Genomic DNA, 21,623 nt, shown 5'->3' with positions numbered 1-21,623 from the left:
GACAGCAAAGCTTTTCTCTGCAACCTTAGTCTGTTTTACTATGCTCCAGCTCATACCCACCAACATTCCTCCAATGAAAATAGGGGTGTCCTATTCAATAATAATAATTTTACTATTTATATCCCACCCATCGGCCTGGATTGCCTCAGCCACTCCGGGAGGCTTCCAACATATATAAAAGCATAATAAAACATTAAGCATTTTAAAAAACCCTTCCCTATACAGGGCTGCCTCCAGATGGCTTGGGGGGTGGGTGGGTCAGATAACTCCATACCCTCCAACATTTCTCTGATGAAAATAGGGATGTCCTAAGGAAAAGCAGGACATATCAAATCAGAAACTGGGACTGCTTCTGTAAATCTGGGACTGTCCCTGAAAAACAGAGACACTTGGAGGGTCTGCGTTAAATGTGCAACCATTTGTACATATTATTAGAGCTCATGGAGATCTTTAAATTAGAGCCTGCCTATGACAAAAGGCACAACCTGCATTCATTTCAGATGGGCTTGGAAGCAAACAAAACATAGAGTGCTTTGGGGCATGATGGATATGCATGAATAAAGACAGCACAACTCAATTGCTATTTAAATATCCATGCATATATTCTAGTAAATGGTTCACAGTGGTCTCGATAACTGGTATCACAATTGATTTGGGAGAAATATTGGTGTTAGTATCTCACCACCCAATCAAACCCAATGCTGAGTTTAGCTCGTGTTTATTTATGCATTAATATATATCAACTTCACACCTAATTATGTTATGTTGTGTTATTCTCTTCTTTTCTGTATCTACTTAAAGCTCCTTTGTTCAGACAAGTTTATCCAGACATGTGGATGTGGACGTGTTTGAATCTCTTTTTCGTTTGCCACTGACTTTGTATTTAAATGTTTTAAATTATTTTTTAATTGATAATTTTAATATTTCTTGTAAACCAGAGGTTGCTGTTTTGTTTTGTTTTTACAATCAAGTGGTATATAAGTTCTGTTCAGTAAATAAATACACTGAAATCCTATTGCATTGAAATCCTATACACTGAAACCCTATTGTCATTACTTATGGGCACCATTATTGCAGGCAGTGAAATAGAGAGAAATGATTAACAGCTGGTTTTTGTATTTCCAGAAATGGGAAATCAGGCATTATGTGTTTCAGTTTCACATCCCCCAAAGGCCCTGATGCAATCTGAAACCTATACAGCACCTAAAAGATCTTCATTTGAACAAAATGCTATGAGTGACAGTCAACCAACTTTACTTATTGCCTCTTGAATGTTACTATTAAATCCAGTTCTTTTTATTATTCTCCACCTAGGTAACTGGTTTGCTAGCTTCTCAGTGGAACATCCCCATGTTTGGGTTTGTTGGCCATACAGCCAAGCTGGAAGATTCCTTTGTTTATGACACCTATATCAATCTTGTCACCCCTCTGCAAATGATCGGGGAAGTCCTTTACAAAACTCTCCAGTATTTTGGATGGAGGTATGTTGGTCTCTTTGGAAGCTCAAGTGATGTTTTCACTTGGGCTGAAACAGAGGAGTTGTGGGCTTCTGTAGAAAATCAACTCAAAAGCAACATCACCATCACTGCTAAGGTGAGATACAACACAAAAGATCAAAGCCTCCATCAAGACAAGCTCAACTATATAGCATCAGTTGCCAGAAGTAAGTTTTTTGTTTCGTTTTTCATGACAGGTTTCTGAGCTCTGGAGGTAAATAAATAATTCTCCATGTGAGTTCATAAGCCTCTCAGCACCATTGTAAGATGAACTCTGTACATGAAGAATGGTGACCAAAACACTTTATTTGGAACAAACTCAAACCAACATTGGACATGAGAAAAGCCCAGCAGAAATCTATGTCCTCAGCTGCCTCAGGGCCTGGTACTTAAAGTGCCATACCCTAGTGAACTGAAACACACATAAAACATGGACTGGACTTACAAAAGGGATTTTACTTCCCAATCCATTTCCCATGGCTTGGTGAACTGTATCTGGCCCATGATCCACTGGTTACCCACCTCTTACTTAAATAACTTCTTCAAATAGAAGAGTGTCCTCTGCAAAACATGACACACTGCCACTCAACTTATCAGAAATTGAAGCTCATTGCAGTTCTTTCTTCTCCCTATATGCTGCCTGTGTGTACCTTTGAGCAGATCCAACTAGTGGTGCCTTCCCACTAGATATGCTCTCCAGGGTGCTGTCTAACCAAAGATGCCTTGCTGCCATATCTGCTGTCCACTGGTACTGTGGGCATCAGTGTAGAGAAAACTGTATTAAACCTGTGTGATTACCTGTCCCTCATCTCTCTGGTGCTCCTGCCTCCTGTGTTCAATAAGGTGTTACACTTTAACTTCTTCTGGGAATTGACATTGCATTCCTAGGGTTGCCATACTTCAAAAAGTGAAAATCTGGAACAAAAAGTTGTTGAGCTTTAATTGCGTTTTTGAGCTACTTCTGAGGAAAATCGGCAAAAACAATACTGCCGACATGGGGTGCCATACATCCAGCTTTTCCCGGACATTTCACCAATTTCCACCCAGTCACTGCTTGCAACTCAGTATTCCGGATATGTCCAGGGAATTCTGGATGTATGGCAACGCTACATTCGCCTGAAGACGCTCACATTGCATTAAGCCTGAAGATGTAGTCCTGTTTAAATATAGTCGCGGTGCTTGGGAATTCTTACCATAGACAAAAAGCAAGGAAGAGGTGGAATGGTAAAAGTTTATAAAATTCCACAGGATGCAGTGATGGCCACCAATTTGGATGGCTTTAGAGAAGGAACTGAACAAACTAATGGAAGATAAGTCTACTATAGGCTACTCACCATGATGGGTTTGCTGTGCCTCCTTATTTGGTTGCTAGTAAACACAGGAAGGAAGAGTGCTCTTGTGTTCAGGTCCCTCCTAAGGGTTTTCCATGTGGCTGACCACTGTGAGAACAGGGTGTCGGACTAGATGGCTCAGTGGCCTGATCCAGCAGGCTCTTATGTTCTTATGCCACATAGGTTTATTTTTTTAAAAAAAAGATATTTATTGAAATTTTACAAAAAGAAGAAAATTACAAAATAAGAAGAAAGCAGAAAAAAGAAAAAAATACAAAAAATACAAAAATACATAGAAAAAAAGATAAATACAGAAAAAGTAGATTAAAAAAATAGAAAAAACAAAAAAAAGCAAATCAATTTTTTCATATCTTAAATTTCATTTGCTTATTTCCCTGACCTCCTCACACCTCCCTTTTTTGTATTCCCGTTCACATGGTTAATTCAGCAAATCCTTACCCTCTTTCTTTTATCTTAACTCTATATCTCAACATATTATAACTTTATATTTTCATCCGTTATCAATCCATTTTTACATATTCTTATTAACCTTGTTGCTAAGGCCGCTTGATTTCAATCCAACATCATTTTAACATTCATTAATTTTACAATGTTTCTGCAAATAGTCTTTAAATTTCTTCCAATCTTCTTCCACCGACTCTTCTCCCTGGTCTCGGATTCTGCCAGTCATTTCCGCCAGTTCCATATAGTCCATCACTTTCATCTGCCATTCTTCCAGAGTGGGTAAATCTTGTGTCTTCCAATACCTTGCGATGAGTATTCTTGCTGCTGTTGTAGCGTACATAAAGAAAGTTCTATCCTTCTTTGACACCAATTTGCTGATCATGCCCAGGAGAAAGGCCTCTGGTTTCTTCAAAAGGTATATTTAAATACCTTTTTCATTTCGTTATATATCATCTCCCAGAAAGCCTTTATCTTTGGGCACGTCCACCAAAGGTGAAAGAATGTACCTTCATTTTCTTTGCATTTCCAACATTTATTATCGGGCAAATTATAGATTTTTGCAAGCTTGACTGGTGTCATGTACCACCTGTATATCATTTTCATAATATTCTCTCTTAAGGCATTACATGCCGTAAATTTCATACCTGTGGTCCACAACTGTTCCCAGTCAGCAAACATAATGTTATGTCCAACATCTTGTGCCCATTTAATCATAGCAGATTTAACCATTACATCCTGAGTATTCCATTTCAACAGCAAGTTATACATTCTTGAAAGTATCTTTGTTTTGGGATCTAACAGTTCTGTTTCCAATTTTGATTTTTCCACCTGGAAGCCAATTTTTTTGTCCAAATTGTAAGCCTCCCTTATTTGATAATAGTGAAGCCAGTCTCGCACTTTATCTTTTAATTTCTTAAAACTCTGCAATTTCAGTTTGTCTCCTTCTTGTTCCAAAATCTCCCAATATTTCGGCCATTTGGCCTCCATATTGAGCTTTTTCTGATCCTTTGCTTCCATCGGTGACAGCCACCTTGGGGTTTTATTTTCAAGTAAGTCCTTATATCTTATCCAGACATTAAACAATGCTTTCCTGACGATATGATTTTTAAATGCTTTGTGTGCTTTAACCTTGTCATACCACAAATATGCATGCCACCCAAAAACATTATTAAAACCTTCTAAATCCAAAATGTCTGTGTTCTCAAGAAGCAGCCATTCTTTCAACCAGCAGAATGCTGCTGATTCGTAGTAGAGTTTAAGGTCTGGCAGGGCAAATCCACCTCTTTCCTTTACATCAGTTAGTATTTTAAATTTTATTCTGGGCTTCTTGCCCTGCCAAACAAATCTAGAAATGTCTCTCTGCCACTTCTTGAAACAGTCCATTTTGTCCAAAATTTGCAATGATTGAAACAAAAATAACATTCTTGGCAATACATTCATCTTTATAACAGCAATTCGACCTAACAAGGAAAGCTTCAAATTTGACCATATTTCTAGATCCTTTTTCACTTCTGACCAACATTTCTCATAATTGTCTTTAAATAGGTTTAAGTTCTTAGCGGTCATATTAACCCCCAGGTATTTTACTTTCTTAACCAATGTTAAACCTGTCTCCTTCTGAAACCTCTCTTTCTCAATCGGTGTTAAGTTTTTCTCGAGAACTTTAGTTTTTAACTTGTTCAACTTAAATCCTGCCACATGACCAAATTCTTGAATCAGTTCTAATACTCTTTTAGTACTAGATTCTGGCTCCTGTAACGTCAGTACTAAGTCATCTGCAAAAGCTTTCAATTTGTACTGTTTAGCTCCGACCTGTACACCTTTAATCAAACGGTCCCTTCTGATCATATTTAGCAAAACCTCCAGGACCGAAATAAAAAGCAATGGGGAAATTGGGCAGCCTTGTCGTGTCCCTTTCTCTATCTTAAATTCCTCTGTCACCACGTTATTAACTATTAGTTTAGCCTTTTGTTCTGAATAAATTGCACTTATACCATTTTCAAACCCTTGACCAACCCCCATCCCCTGAAGATTTTTCTTCATAAAACTCCAAGAAATATTATCAAAGGCTTTCTCCGCATCTACAAAGATTAAGATTGCTTTGGTATTAATGTTCACTTTCAACTTCTCCAAAATGTTAATTATATTCCTCGTATTGTCAGACAAGTGACTACCCGGGAGAAAGCCAGCTTGGTCTTTATGTATCTCCTCCACTAATACTTTTTTTAGCCTTTTAGCCAAAATATCTGCAAAAATTTTATAATCCACATTAAGCAGGGATATGGGGCGGTAGTTCTTAAGTTGTGTCTTTTCAGACTCATTTTTCGGTATAAGTGTAATATAGGCTCCCTTCCACAACTCTGGCGCTTTTCCCCCCTCCAAAATTTCATTGCAAACCTCCTTTAGTGGTTGAATTATCCAATCTTTCAAAGATCTATAATATTTTGAGGTTAAACCATCCGGCCCTGGAGATTTGCCCAACTGCATATTCTGGATGGCACCTTCCACCTCCTGTTCTGTTATTTTATAGTTCAACATTAACTTATTTTCTTGAGAGATTTTTTGTAGTCCATTTGTTTTCAAGAATTGGTCTATATCAACCTCTTTCTGTGGCCTTTGTGTATATAACTGTTTAAAGTACCTCTGGAAGCATTTTCTAATTTCCACTGGATTCTGAATATTCTTTCCTTCCACTTCCAAGTTGGTAATGGTGTTAAGCTTTTGTCTTTTTTTCATTTGCCAGGCTAACAATTTTCCACATTTATTAGCTGATTCAAATGTCCTTTGTCTCATCTGTTTAATTTTCCATTCTATTTCCTGATTCATCATCTTCATGTATTGAACTTGATATAACTTTATTTCTCTCAGAATCTCTTGTGACTTTGGTTTTGCTCTCAGTTTCTTCTCACCCTCTTTTATTTTTTCCAAAATTTTGTCTTTTTTCTCATTTTGAGTTCTCTTCTTTATTGCATTCTGTTGAATTAGAAATCCCCTCATAACTGCTTTACTTGCGTCCCAGATTACTCTTTTTTCGATGGTGGTGTTCATATTTATCTCAAAATAGTCTCTCAAGGTTTTTTGGGCCTTCTTGGTAACCTCTTGGTCTCTAAACAAGGTGTCATTCATCCTCCATCTGAAGGAACCGGTTGGTGTTAATTTCATCTCCATTTTCACAGCATTATGATCGGAGCAAGTTTTGGGGCAAATTTCCACTTTTCGAGTCTTAGGTGCCAGTCCTCTAGTTATCCAAATTTGGTCAATTCTTGTCCATGTCATTTTGGCTTCATAGAAGAAGGTTCCCTCTCTACCCAAGGGATTCTTTATTCTCCAAATGTCAATCAAGTCAATCAATCAATCATATTGTCAGTCATCTCAAAAAAGGTTTTTGGTAGTCTGCCATCTTTGGTAACTACCTGTCTCTGTGACTTCTCCATGTTTGTAGATACCACTCCATTCATATCTCCCATCATGATAATGTTGTAATCCATATAGTCCAACAATGTCTCATGCAACTTCTTAAAAAATTCAGCTTTCCCCTCATTTGGTGCATAGACTCCTACTATCAAAAAAATTTCTCCTTGTGTTTGGATTTCAATTGCCACAAATCTTCCTTGGTCATTTTTAGAAATGAATTTCGGTGATAGGCTCTCTTTTGCATAGATTACTACTCCTCTCTTTTTGACCTTGTCCGATGAAATAAACTCTTGACCCAATCTTTTATTAGTCAATACTTTCCTATGTAGCCTTATCACATGTGTTTCCTGTAAACAAATCAAGTCCAATTGTTCCTTTTTCAATAAATGAAAGACTTTTTTCCTTTTCTCCAGGGAATTAAAGCCATGAATATTCCAACTTAATAGTTGCAGAGACATGGTGTGTTTATTTTGCTTTTCCTCCAACTGTTCCCAGTAGTTGTTCTTATTCTGACGGTGGTATCACTTTCTCTAGCTTGTCCAATCCCAAAGGTAGTGATGCTATGTCTTGTATTCCTGGTTTTAATGCGCTTGGCTCTTCTTCAGCTTCTTTTTGCAGGTCTTCTCCGTGCTCTCTCAAAAATTTTTCTTTATCTTCCACTGATCTTATTTTAAACCTTCTCCCTTTGAAGGTAAAGGATAGGCCTTGGGGGAATTCCCACCTAAAAATGGTTCTATTTCCTCTCAACAGGGCCACCAGATCTCCGTAATTAGACCTAAGATCCAAAAGGTATTTTGGGATGTCCTTAAATATCTCCACTCTTGATTCGTTTATTTCCAAGGTCTTCTGGAAGTGCAGACTCAATATTTTGTCTCTCTCCTCTTTTGTTCGGAGGGTAATCAAACAGTCTCTCACCCTGTTCTTTCTCCCCCCTCTTCCAAGTCTAAAAGCACTTATTATCTTGAAATCTAGCTTATCTGAATCTAAGTTCCAAAAGTCTGCAAATTCCTGCGTAAGAAAATCGCTCAAGCTATCTTTCTCAAGTTCAGGTACAGCCCTGATCCTTAAATTGGTCTGTTTTTCTTTTAATTCAATCATAGACAGCAATGACTTGTGATCCTCGAGCTGCCTACATATCGGTGGTATCTTTTCCTCTACAGCCAATACTTTTCCCTTTGCTTCTTCAGCTGTCTTTCGATTCGAAGTAGATTCCTGTAGCAGTTTCTCAATAGATTCTGTATTTGAGTTCACCTTCTGCCCCAAGTTATTGATGCTTGAAGTGTTTTGGTCAATTTTTGTTGTCGCTTCAGCAACTTGTTTACTTAATTTTTCCAAAGATTCAGAATTTTTTCCTAATGCTGAAGCTAAACCCTCTTCAGATGCCATTCCTTTAAGCCCAACTTGAGCAGAATCTTCCCCTGGTGGAGCAGAAGGCTTATGCCACATAGGTTTAAGTCATGCGACCACTTGCAGGATTTGAGCTGATGGAAGATCCGATTTGAGGGGCAATTTGGCCTCATTATTTGGGTTTATGCCTATTGACTCATATTATACATATTGCCCAGATATGCCCTAAGGAAATGTTGCATGCATACATCGAAGCCCAGGACGCATGCCTGGTAGGCAGAGCAGAAAGGCAAGATATTCTATCACATATAGGGAAAAGGTAGATATTACTAACAAGATTGTGGTGGTTTTTTTATGGACTGAACCAGCAGGAATTTTTTATCCTATGTGAAAATTCTTATGGGATTCTCTGTGTAAAACTATTTCAATTAAGAAACTCTTTAAATGAGCAGAACTAAGGGCATGATGAAAGATTTCCCCGAGGTTATTTATTTATTAAAATTGGTATACCACCCTTCATCTGAAGATCAAAAATGAGAACACAAAATACATAATGAAAAACAAACCATACCCAAACACATTTAAAAGGCCACAGGTCGTTTAATCAGCCAAAGGCCTGATTATAGAGAAATGTTTTTGCCTCATGCCTCAAGATACGTAATGAAGCCACCAGACGAGTCTCTCTGAAGAGAGCACTTCAGAATTATATATTACCGGATTATATATTGCTAAACCTTTGTAATGTTCACAACTCTCACCTTTCCATAACATTCTGTTTCACAGGCAAGAAAGGAGTGGAGGTGTCTAAGTCTGGGTGTGTAAGTCACATGGCTACACAAGGCAAAGAGCTCTACTTAATGCCCACTTGTAACAAGAACTATTTATACAATACTTAGTATAAATGGAGGCAGCATTCTCATACTTTTTTCTTTTTTAAAGTACCAATAACAACTGAAGTTGGGAATACTTCTTTGCTTAAGGAGTATTCATATGCACAGCTTCTGGTTACATCCAGGTGCTCTTGTCATGCACTTAATGCACAGGGACTTCCAGAGACCAAATAAGTGACTTTTGTCTCTCTCTCTGAAATATGATACACTTCTCTGGACTGCAACACTTTAATCTTTTGTTCTGTGCGCTGATTTCAATGGGATAGTCATTTGTGTACCTGAGGGCCTGGGGATCTATTAAATGATTTGGGTGATTAGGAAATGATCTAAAGTTACGCAAAGCATGATCTAAAGTTGCATTGGTTTTAATTACCCAAGATATTTTGTATTGCTTCATAGTGATGCACCCCGAATTACGCACAATCAATCAGTAATTTACCAATACCCTTACAACAACTTTGTTCACCACATTATCCAATCAAGACATTGTTTTGGCTTTCTTTCCCTTTTGAGTTTTATACCACTGACTTTGCTGTTGTACCAACTATTTAGTTAGGGTTGCCATATTTCAAAAAGTAAAAACCAGGACAAACCCTAAAGCTTTTTTTTTTAAAAAAACCAACAACTCCAAAACCGCCAAAAAATCTTGATTTTTGATTGACTTGCCTAAGATCCAGGACAAAGCGCTACATTTTGGAAATTCCCCCCAGACGTCATTTCTGCCTTTGAAATCCTGGTAATGTAAGGGGAAATCCAGACATATGGCAGCTCTAATTTAGTTGCTGCTACTGGCTCAGTTGGTGGGTACACTTGACTTTTTAGATGCGCTGGGAACTGATCTGTACTATTTCTTTTGCAGTTATTGTTCTAATCTGCAGTTCTTTGGATGCAAGATCTATTTTGTTAGAGGCCAAGAAACTAGGTATGACAAATGGACCATACGTGTTCTTTGTGCTGCAGCAGTTTGAGGTCAGTAAATAGCTGCAATGTGGTGAGTATTTCTTCATTACCTTGCTAAAGGCATGGTTTTAAGGATTACTGTCCTCAGACTTACAATTTAAAAAGACACAACACAACAGGAAAATGGATTGTGAGGCAAGGGGGGGGGAGCAAACTCAGGTTTAAGTTCTCAGTTACAAGTTGTATGGATGGTAGGTCAGAAAAACAATGGGTATCTCCAAATCTAGCATGCTGTAGTATTTAGAATTCTGGACTATGGCTGGGAAGAGTTGGATTCAAATTTTGCAATATCTATTGCCTTAGACACTATCTCTCATCTAACCTACCTTGCACACTTCGTGAAGATAAAATCAAGCATCTATTGTGCTCTATACCAGTGTGGTGTAGTGGTTAAGAGTGGTAGACTCGTAATCTGGTGAACTGGGTTTGTGTCTCCGCTCCTCCACATGCAGCTGCTGGGTGACCTTGGACCAGTCACACTTCTCTGAAGTCTCTCAGCCCCACTCACCACACAAAGTGTTTGTTGTATTCATATTACTATGCATTATGGGAATGGGGTAAACTGCCTATTTATTACAAACAGTGCTGTCAATCACTCTTTTGTCTTCTAGGACAATTTTTTGAAAGAGACTTGGAGTAATGGGAACAGCAGCGTCCCAGATGCCTATCAGCCTGTGCTGCTCATAGCTCTCAGATCTTACAGAGAATACAAGACCTATTCTGATTTTGTGAAGGAGGTCCACAGCAAGCTGAAGGAGAAGCAGCTTTCAGACAGTTTCTTTTCTTCACACGGAGAGGTCATATTCACAGCCACAACTTAGATACAGTGGTACCTCAGGTTTCATAAGCTTCAGGTTACAGACTCCGCTAACCAAGAAACCAAGTGCTTCAGGTTAAGAACTTTGCTTCAGGATGAGAACAGAAATCGTGCTCTGGCGGATCGGAAGCAGCAGGAGGCCCCATTAGCTAAAGTGGTACTTCAGGTTAAGAACAGTTTCAGGTTAAGAACGGACCTCCAGAACGAATTAAGTACTTAACCTGAGGTACCACTGTACTTGTTCCAAGGAGGCATAACAAAAAACCAAGAGGAAACCAGGCTGAATGCCCTCATTTCCCCTAACTTAGAAAGGGCACTGTGATGCCACACACACAAAGGGCCAAATATCTCAAATTTTCTAAAGGCAGACATCAAAACATTTCTGAGAGATTTTCTTCACTATAAAGCCATGCTGATTAGTTTTAGGAGCTGAGGCTTTCAACTCATTTACTAACATGTGTAGTCTCATTTGATCTGCAACCAGACCCGTGCAGAGCTTGTCTGAGGTGCAAGGCAGGAGTCTTGGTAGAATAAAATTATAAACTCACACAAGAAAGTAGCCAATCCCTTGCAGTCTCCCCCCCCCGGCAGCTTAGCCCTCCAAGGCCTGGGGCAAGTGTACCCATCTGCCCCCTGCCACACTCTCCATGGGCCTGCCTGCAACCATATCAGATAACACATACCTTCCAAGTGTCCTGATTTTCCAGGGACAGTCCTGGAATGATGAAAGCTATCCCGGCTTCTGATTTGATCCCAGAATGTTCCTATTTTCTCTGCCAGTGCCAGCACCACTGAGCTCAGGGAGGAGGATGAGCCACCACTTGTTCTGAGCAGAGTCGGCAGTGACAGTTGTGACTGCGAGCAGATATCCCATTCCCTCTCTGTGGCCTCTCTATGGCCGCCACAGCCACCCTCCTCCCTTGGGCAGCTCACAGCGACTGCTGGAGTGTGGGCGAGGAGAAGAGGCTGCCACTGCCCAGCCCTGTATAAGTTGCAATTTCAGCTGTATAGTGGTACCTCGGTTTATGAACTTAATCAGTTCCGGAAGTCCGTTCTTAAACCAAAACTGTTCTTAAACCGAGGCGCGCTTTCCCTACTGAGGTCTCCCACCACCAGTGTCCTTCCACCATTTGGATTCCATTCTTAGACTGAGGTAAAGTTCTCAAACCAAGACACTATTTCCGGTTTTGCAGAGTTTGTAAACCGAATCGTTCTTAAACCGGACTGTTCTCAAACCGAGGTATCACTGTATTTGGGGGAACCACTTGAAGCATCCCTTGCGTTGAGCTATTTCAATTGTTTTTGTTTGACTTTCTCATTGCAAACAGCGGAAAATCTGTAAATTTTGATAATAAACCTGATTTGTAATGGGGGTTGAATAATTTCGATTGCAACTGGATTTTGAGTTTGGAATAAATGAGTCCACTGCTAAATATATGCAGTCAGACAACTGAAAGAATAGTTTAAGAAACTTCTTCCCTCAGAAGCCCAAACTCTTACTGTTCTATATTGACTCTTTTCCAGGTAAGTTCTTATGCTGCCTACCTACATGATGCTGTTTTGCTTTATGCGTTATCCATAAAAGAAATGTTAGAAGGGAAAAGGGACTTCCGTGATGGAAAGGGCCTTGTCAACAGTTTGAAAGGTTACAACAAAACTCCAGTGTATGGTAAGTTTGTGGATTCAGACTGCAAACACAGTCACTTGAGAGAGGGAGGGAAGCTGCACCTCTGTAGCTGAGCTGATACTCTGAACATTGATGCCCCTCCCATGTATCTTCAAGTAAAGCATCTCAAGGAGCAGGGCTGAGACAACAGAGAAGCTTTCATTCACTTGGTACTATCCAAATGTTTTGGACTACAACTCTCATTTGTCCCAGCCTCCATGGACATTCTGGCTGAGGCTGATGGGTGTTAAAGTCCAAGATATCAGGTTGGTGAAGAATACAGAGCATCTGCTAGTACCAAGTCAGAAGGACCAACAGGCTTACTTCATGAAGGAGCACATATTTGGAGTAGATCCATTGATCTTCTAAATAAATGTGCAAAGGAAGCTACTTTAACTATTGCCAAGTGAGCCTTAGGAACTTTTTCCACGTGACTCTTAGGATCTCATGTGATGCCAACAGAGAATGCTTGGGTGCAACTCTGTGATTGCCTGTTGCCCGCCCTTAAAAAGTATTGTCTCTCCACGGTTGCATGTTCAGTCAAAACAGCATTGATAGATATAACAGAATAAACAATTTGTTCAACTTTGGCATTCACAGAAACTCCTCCCTGATTAAAAGTGGCCACCTTATAAGCACGTAGCTGAGCTATGGAGTTTCTCCAACAGCCATTAATCATGATGCCTATGTCCTACTTCCAGGATCAAAGGCAGTACTCTCTGAATACCAGTCCCTTGGGGACAACAGCAGGCAAGGGCTCAGTCATGTTCCTTTTGTAGGCATGTGATTAGCCACTGTGAGAACAGGCTGGGTTTGATGAGCCTCTGGCCTGATGCAACAGGGCTCTTGTGTTCTGACTATCCTGGAAATCTTTGCAAGTTAGCCAGTGGACTTTTGACTACTGCAAAATGGACAGGATACATAAATATGTAGTACATTGTGTCTTCCTATGCTGAGGAAGAGGCAGAAAAATAACATCCGTCAAAATGGGACAGGTGCGCTGAAGTGTGGGGAATGTGCTAAAGCTCTTATTTTTAATATCTTTTTTGTTTAGGCATTACTGGCCCAGTCAACATTGATGAATTAGGTGAGAGGAACATGGATTACTCTGTGTATGATCTCCAGGAATTTGGCAACTCAGTTCATTTCATTCCAGTTCTTAACTTTGACAGTGTCAGGAAAACAATCAGGTATTATTTGTGTGTGTGGTTCATGGGCACTTTGCAATTTAATCTTTTGATTTACCTTGTAAAGTACTATATAATCTTCTTTGTATTCATTCTTTGAAGGAGTACCTTTTCCTTTTTGCCCATTTTATAAAGGGAAGAGCTGAGACCAAGAGTCAGTGACTCACCCAAAGCCATTTGAGTGAATTCTACAGTATGGTGATATTTGAATCCAGAACCCATGTTCAGCTGCCATGTATCCATGCATTATTGTGGTTGTCTGAAAAAAAGAGAGCAAGCAGCTGATCACACATAGACCTCCATGTAATTCAGACATCCAGTTACTCTGATGTCCTGATCCCATGGAAGTCTACTCTCCAGCATCTGCTCATGCCTAGACTTTGTGGGGCAGCCCTGTTCCCTAGTGCTCCTTTGATGCCTCCACCTGCGACTTTAAATTCTATATTGTAACAACAAACTGAATTCAGCTTTACAAAATCATTTTTAATTCACCTTGTTCCTTGCAAAGATAACCACATTGCATGTGATCTATTAGTCCCATTGAGTTCAATGGGACCAAGTGGTTACAGGACTGCAACCTTACTATTATTTGTTCAGCAGGAAGTGTATTTTGACTGCAACATCCTGTGTCTTGTTCTGATTAGCAAGTCAGCAGAAGTCAGCCTGGTGTCCTCCAGATATTTTGGACTACAATTTCCTATAGCCCCAGTCAGCATAAATGGGCAGCTCCAGGTTAAGAGGGACAAGATGCCTACTTACATGCAAAGAGGGATATGCTAGCTGTGTGGAAAGCTGCCATCTTCCTCCTTCTTAAATCAATTCAATGCCTCCTTCTTTATGAAAATCTTGAAATTCTATTTTCATTGACTATCTCTGAAATGAAAAGTGTGGATTTAAAACTACAAGGTTTCTTGCCTTTGATGCTACTCAGGAGCAAAATGGTGGCAGGACTAGAAAGTCCATTGTCAGTGTTAAATTCAAAGGAGATGCGCTGATCATTCTGTTATCATGATCACTCTGTCATTGTTCACATAAGCATTGTGTGGCTTCCTTTGAACTAATTTGTACTTGTGCTAACTTGAACTTGTAAACATTCTTGCACAGATTTCTGAAATGGATAATCACACACTAAAGATGAATGGTATTATGATACCAGCAGATATAATGATTATGGGTTGTATGCATCATAACACTGAGGAGACAGTTCTGTCAGCGCAAGGATTTCTTCACGTGCAATGGAATGTTCTCTGACTCTCCTTCTTTGTGACCCCTCACTAAATCTATTCTAGGTTTCCTGACAACCCTCCAGGCTGATTTGAGGATGGCACAAGTGATGAGATGAGAGTGGGGGAAATCCCACTGTGCCAGTACTAATTCTTGTCCTAGGGCAAATTTTAAGTTGAATGCCGCCCATCATTATTTTTTTGGCAGGCTTCTAAAGAACAACTGATCATATCTTCCTCTTTAACATATTAAAAAAATATTTCATCATATTAAACATACTTTACAATAAATCTATCAGTGATATCAACAATGACCTGGTTGACATTAGGCCGGTTTGCCCAAACTTTTTTCAAAGGGGGCCAGATTTGATGAAGTCAACATGCCTGAGGGCTGACAAAAATTGCTGACCTTTTTTTAGGATTGAAGTTGTTGAGCTTTTTGGGGATTTTATCCCAGGAAGTAAACTGCCACAGGGGCCAGATTAAACCGAACAGTGGGCCGAATAAGGCCCCTGAAACGGACTTTGGACATGCCTGCATTGGGGGATTAAGAAACCACAGCTAAGAAAATGGAGGATCACAGAAAGGATGCTGGCATTTGGGACTGGAACAGTGAGACTGGTCTCAGAGCAGTTGCATGATAGCTTCAGTTGCATAGGCTCCATGTATCTATTCCAGTGAACAGACAAATCTTGGACTTAGGTTTGCCCCTCTGTTATTGACAGCCATCCAGGTCCAAGGTAGTGCTGAAGCCTGAGCTAAACACAATGTAGGATACCAGAGCATGTCCATATGCTGCCAAATCAACAAATATTTTCCGAGCATACCATTTTTAATAAATACAAATATGTTACACACAACTCATGGGTAAAAATGCATACCTTGACCTAACACAACAACCCATTTCTCAAAAGATAGCAAAGGCTGAGTGAAGTCCATGGAAGGAAAACACACACCAACAGTCAACTTCAATAAGTCACTTGCTGGACTTGTTCAAAACAAGCCATTCTTAACCTTTACACCCCAAATTTGGCATAGGCCATCCTGAAATATATCAGATCAGTTTGTTGAACCATTTTGCAATTCTTCTTCTTTGACAATCACTCTTAGCAGAGTAAGATTGTTTTCCATGAACACGGTTTTAACAGTGAGTCTGTAAGTGACTGTGGAGGCCAATTCTGGATCCACACATTTTGTAATTATAAGCCGCAGAACCTACTGTCCCCAGTTTCTAGTTAAGATGGCAGAATGCAATCCAATCAACTCACCCTTAAAACTGGGAGGAAAATGGAAGCCAAGATAATGTGAAGAGCTTTCCTGACCTAAGAGCCAGGGAAACTCTAATGAAGGGTTTTCCAAACTTGGGTCTCCAGCAGTTTTTGGACCACAACTCCCATCATTCCTGACCACTGGACCTGGTAGCTAGGGATGATGGGATTTGTAGTTCAACAGCAGCTAGAGACACAAGTTTGGGAGACACTGCTCTAGTGTCTGCACCTGAACCTGAACCTGCTACCTGAAATCCCTCTATTTATATACTTTCATTCATAGGTTTGTAGTTTATGGCTAACTCTGAAATAAAAATGCACTTTTAGTTTCAGATCTGGACTTAATTTCTGCTTCATTTTCACGTGGAGAATTATGGCTATTTGTACATTCCTCTTTCCTTGTATGGGTACATTTATCACAAAGTATGTGTGTTAATGAGTTTTGGAAATAAAGAGCCTTCAGCTTTATAATTGATGCAAGATGCTGACATACTTATTGTCTCTGTCCATAGCCCAACCAGACAGATGGACTATATCAGTTGGGCAGATGGAGAAATACCTAAGGACAAACCACTGTGTGGGTTTCACAATGAACACTGCAAAACTCCAGTTACCAGTAAGTGTGATTATGTAATGCCTGCCGGTGAAATGTGGGTTATAAATTTATTACTACTACTAGCGTGAAAGTAGGACATAGTGCAGATCATGTGTCTTGTATGCCTTTTGCTGTATCAAAGCTGCTCTGTTCTTGTCTGACACAACTATGCAACTACAGCTGTGCAGTTCTGACCATTTTCATTCCACTAAGTCAAACCTGGATGTTCTTGTTGCAAAGAAAACTGATTTATTTGTTTGTTTTTAAGTTACAGTTGTGGCGGGGGCTGTGATCACATGTTCCATGGTATGATTATATTATAATTAATAGCCATGCTTGTGTGATTTCTTGCTCCTTTATATTCTTTTCGCAGTGGTGCGATGGCTTTGCTGCCTTGAATTTGGCCTTTTTTGCTTTGTTTTGTTTTTGGATGTGTTCCCAAGATTCAGCTTCATTTATATGTTCTTTAATGAACTGTTCTTTTGTTGTTAAAAGGTTCAGCCCTGATTGTTATGATAATTCTGCTGATAATATCGGTATTGGGGGCCATTGGTGTGGCAATGTATATGAAAAACCACAAGGGAAACCTTCGAAATGATATGTGGTGGAGAATTAATTATGAGGATATCATCATTTTAAATGATAATAAGGTAAAGGATGATCTGTTGTGTACTGAAACTCAAGTTCTTTATCCCAAGGATACAGTTCTCCAGGCTTATTTGAGTGGATCAGTTGCATTCATGTAGCACTTGTTGGTGGATGTGGAACCATAATGATATAATACAGTTCTGAAGCCAAGTCTTTTCAATAGCCATAGTCTTCATTAGACACTCTACCCCCTTGTTCCTCTTTCTCAGGACCCTTCACAGGTTGGTAGATGACTGCATGAAGCAGAAAATCTCTCATACTGGTGCAAGCTTACTGCACTTTTTAGAAACCCTCACTTGCCATAGTCGTCCTTCAGCTTAAGGAGGGTTGACAGCAGAAACATCTCTCGTTTGCCCTGTTAGCTTTGTAATTTTATTTCATTTACAATATCACTCAGTAATAAAGGTTTTCTGGGGGGTTAACAATAAGATCAAAACCACAAGAAGTTCTCTTTTTCTGACAAGATGAACAAGGTCTATATATCCTGTATGACTACAATACGTTATTTCATAATTCATTAGTATCAGCAAAAAGAAAAGCAGATGTCAGGGTGGAAGGTTCTAGCCCAGCCTTCTCCCTAACGTGCTAGTTTCCTGTATATAGGAGTATTTTCCCCTCCTATGATGTGAAGTGGTGCAGTTGAGACATAATTCCTCTTGTACTCTTTGTACAAGAACTATGTCTGTGTTTCATACTTACTGTAGGTACTTGCTTTGTTGCAACTTCATGTTAACTACTTGCCACCACTATTGCAAATAATGGTAATAACAATGGTAGGTTTTGAATATTTCAGTAATGGAGCGAAAATTAACGTGGCCATTTGGAATAAACTTTTGCCCTTCGGCATTTTTAAATCAAATAATTGAATAATCATTTTTAAATCATAATTAAATCAAAACTGAAATACAAAGTTGCTGAGTTGAGCACTGTAGCACATTCAATAGTTGTTTGTCCCTCGTAAAGGCATAGGTCTCCAAAAAGAACCATATAATCAAAAATCTCATAGCAAATCTCGTAAACAAACAAATAGCATATCAAAAATCCCAAGCTGCTTACCGTATTTTTTGCTCTATAAGACTCACTTTTTCCCTCCTAAAAGGTAAGGGGAAATGTGTGTGCGTCTTATGGAGCGAATGCAGGCTGCGCAGCTATCCCAGAAACCAGAACAGCAAGAGGGATTGCTGCTTTCACTGCGCAGCAATCCCTCTTGCTGTTCTGGCTCTGAGATTCAGAATATTTTTGTTCTTGTTTTCCTCCTCCAAAAACTAGGTGCGTCTCGTGGTCTGGTGCGTCTTATAGAGCGAAAAATACGGTATTTACAGTAAGTTTTTCTCATGACAATGGCAATGACGCTTCAATCTGTGTTTTGAAATCTGAATCTAGTAAACACAGTTAACCCAAATTTTGCTTTCACTACTAATGCCAGTGTTATTTTCATTCAGGTCAATATATCAGCTTGTAACATTGCACCTTATATTATCTTTCAAAGGGAAACTTCTGTCTGTCTCAAGCAAGCACACCAGTGTCCAAAGGAACAGAGAGCTTGGGCTCCCATTTGTTTATTTCTAATAATGATGATTCTGGACCGAAGAACAAGCAAGGGAAAGAAGTATTTTACACCACTGTAGGACTTTATCAGGTGCATATGTAAACACCCAGAATATATTGTGCCAAATGGAATTATGTTCCATTCACTTCTTGAAATATACTCGGAGTCCTGTAGTGATTTCATGCTCTTTATTGCAGCATGTAAAACAGTGATTGAATTGCCCCCCAAACCTAAGGCTGTTATATACATTATTTACACAATGAGTCCCATCTGATTGGCTGATTCTGCTTCCCTCTTGGAGCCTGATTGGTCTTTTCCTGCAAGCCAATCAATTCTAGAATCCTACTTGCCTATTGTTCTAGGATCCAAGCTTAGTACAGTGGTACCTCGGGTTACATACGCTTCAGGTTACATACGCTTCAGGTTACACACTCCGCTAACCCAGAAATAGTACCTCGGGTTAAGAACTTTGCTTCAGGATGAGAACAGAAATCGTGCAGCGGCAGCAGGAGGCCCCATTAGCTAAAGTGGTGCTTCAGGTTAAGCACAGTTTCAGGTTAAGAACGGACCTCCGGAATGAATTAAGTACTTAACCCGAGGTACCACTGTACATAACACTTCGTGTTATTTCTATTATGTACAGGAGAACAGGGCACAAACTGCCCAACAGAATAAAAGCCAGAATAAGTCACAGGATTCACAGGTAGGATTGTAAAGTGTGACAGTGTTAATTTTCTCCAGGTCTTTCATAATATGCTCTAGTATCTGTCTTGGTAAAGTTCTTAGAATAATGTAGGCATGGTGTAAAGTAATAGATTGTGATGGTTTTCCAAAGGTGTGAATGTTCAGGTGCTAAACCAGACCCATTGGTTCCTATCAGTAACATCACATAGTGTAGTACAGCAACAGTAGGCACTATAATTATCTGCAAGTAATATTTCTAAAAGTATTACCGTAATCATTATAATGCACTTGACTTATCGCTGTTACAAATCAGCTTAGGCTTTTGCCACAATCACCAAGCTGCACTTGTACTGTTGACACTTTTTTCAATTTAAATACAGTACATTTCTCATCAAGATGTAGGCTGTAATGTTGATCAGTTCCACATTAATATTTTAACTTTTATTGATCAGCAAATGTACATTTGTTTCCTGTAAATGGCACAGAGTCACCCACTGAGGCCAGTATTTAATTGTGGGGAAACTGAATTTTCTCAATTATTGCATTTGCTACTGTTGTCTGGAAAATGAACATATAAACACCATAGGAGCTTACTGGATATTATTTGTGTTGCTATAAGTTATAATTCATAAAACACCCACTTGCTCCACTCACCATTTTGTTTTATTTTAAAACTTATCTTTTTTATATAAAAAAATTGAAATTGTGCTTTACACCTGTGCTAGAACGGAGAAAAGTTATCCCCTGGGGGGGGGGGGGAGGGATGCACACTGAAGGAGGAGAGAGATGCAAAGTTCTGCTGCATGGGCAGAGGTTATGCCACCTGTGGAATAACTTCACTGGATTCAGCCCATCCATCTTACCATCTAGCAGACTTATTAGGGTTTTATAATTCTTGAACTTGCAAAAGATGGAACGTATTAAGACGTTTATGAATCTGAGCTCAGGATTTCTCTTGCCTCAGACAAAAACCATCAGCTGTAATGATTGTTCTACAGTTTACCACTCATGGTTTGTCATGAGCAGCAGACTAAGACAAACCATGTTTAATTCACAGTGACACACCAGCAGCAGAAGTGGAAGAGGAGCAAAGCGGCCACAGTTTCATCTCTGGCAGCCCACACCATGCAAGCCATAGTTGGGCTTAACATTACATATGAACCAGGCCTATGTATCATTACTGTTATGTAATATATTCCTCTTATTTGTCTGCCCATTATTTCTACCAATATCTACCCAGAGTAGCTAACTAAGTCCTCTGTAAATTCCTAGAGTGGGATAGTTGATGCAGTCACACAGAAAGATCCTCAATGTATCCCTGAAGATGCCTACCAGACTACGTTGTTCATTCCCCCCCAACAGTTTCCATGTTAATGTATTGTGCCTCTTACAATTTATGTTTCAGGGAATTGTTGTTGCTCTCAAATTCATTGATAATCAAACAGATGCCTGGATCCGGAAACCATCAGTTCTCCAGGAGGTTCGGGTGGTATGTTTCATTCTTAAATAGTTTAACAAATTTCCATTTGAACAGTAAGCTAACTGAAACAGGCAGCTGATCTAAAATTCACAACTGAAGTAAGGAAGTTTATTAAGTAATGCAGAAAAAACCATGAACTGACTGAAATTTCTAAATGAAGCTATAGGTCGATATGCTTTGGAAAACAGATTTAATTAGCAAGGTCTCCAACGCAGGGCATTGTCTTGCTTTGATTAGATATCTCAGAGTGGTCCCATAGCTTATTTCTTCTGCAATGCCAGTAAGAAGGAGCAGAGCTGGCTGAAAAAGATTGCATTTGCTTTGCTGTATGGTGTCAAATCTGGATACCACACTTCCCAACATTCCTTTGCTTTAGATGAGAGAACTGAGACATGAGAATCTGGTGGCCTTTTATGGGATATGTCCTGAAGCTCCAAACATGTGCATTGTGATGCATTACTGTAAGAAAGGTAGCCTAAAGGTGAGTATTGTACATCAACGTTTAGAACAATTATTACATTAAAGTAGATCATACTTAATTGCCCTAGAAAGGATTACTAAAGCAGTGTGTTGCCAAGTCATATATGCTATTTTTGGTTCTCT

General features: G+C 39.5%; 1 protein-coding gene across 3 annotated transcripts in view; it reads left to right on the top strand.

Moving 5' to 3' along the window:
- The window catches only part of LOC310763819 (guanylate cyclase 2G-like), a 40,807-nt gene that overhangs the window by 1,944 nt on the left and 17,240 nt on the right, over positions 1–21,623 (top strand). The window contains exons 2-12 of one of the 3 annotated variants that reach the window (XM_083616554.1): positions 1,315–1,663; positions 9,803–9,912; positions 10,515–10,700; positions 12,245–12,389; positions 13,441–13,576; positions 16,577–16,680; positions 17,155–17,309; positions 18,797–18,946; positions 19,500–19,559; positions 20,946–21,029; positions 21,397–21,501. In XM_083616554.1, coding sequence (XP_083472680.1) covers positions 1,315–1,663; positions 9,803–9,912; positions 10,515–10,700; positions 12,245–12,389; positions 13,441–13,576; positions 16,577–16,680; positions 17,155–17,309; positions 18,797–18,946; positions 19,500–19,559; positions 20,946–21,029; positions 21,397–21,501 — 1,584 coding nt within the window. Of the gene's footprint in view, positions 1–1,314; positions 1,664–9,802; positions 9,935–10,514; positions 10,701–12,244; positions 12,390–13,440; positions 13,577–16,576; positions 16,681–17,154; positions 17,310–18,796; positions 18,947–19,499; positions 19,560–20,945; positions 21,030–21,396; positions 21,502–21,623 lie in introns of those variants that run through there. The other 2 variants (XM_083616556.1, XM_083616555.1) reach the window with 2 other exon arrangements.

The sequence above is a fragment of the Podarcis filfolensis genome (assembly GCF_964270895.1).
Source record: "Podarcis filfolensis genome assembly, chromosome: 5".
Taxonomy (NCBI): domain Eukaryota; kingdom Metazoa; phylum Chordata; class Lepidosauria; order Squamata; family Lacertidae; genus Podarcis; species Podarcis filfolensis.
This window is presented reverse-complemented; position numbering and strand designations above follow the sequence as displayed.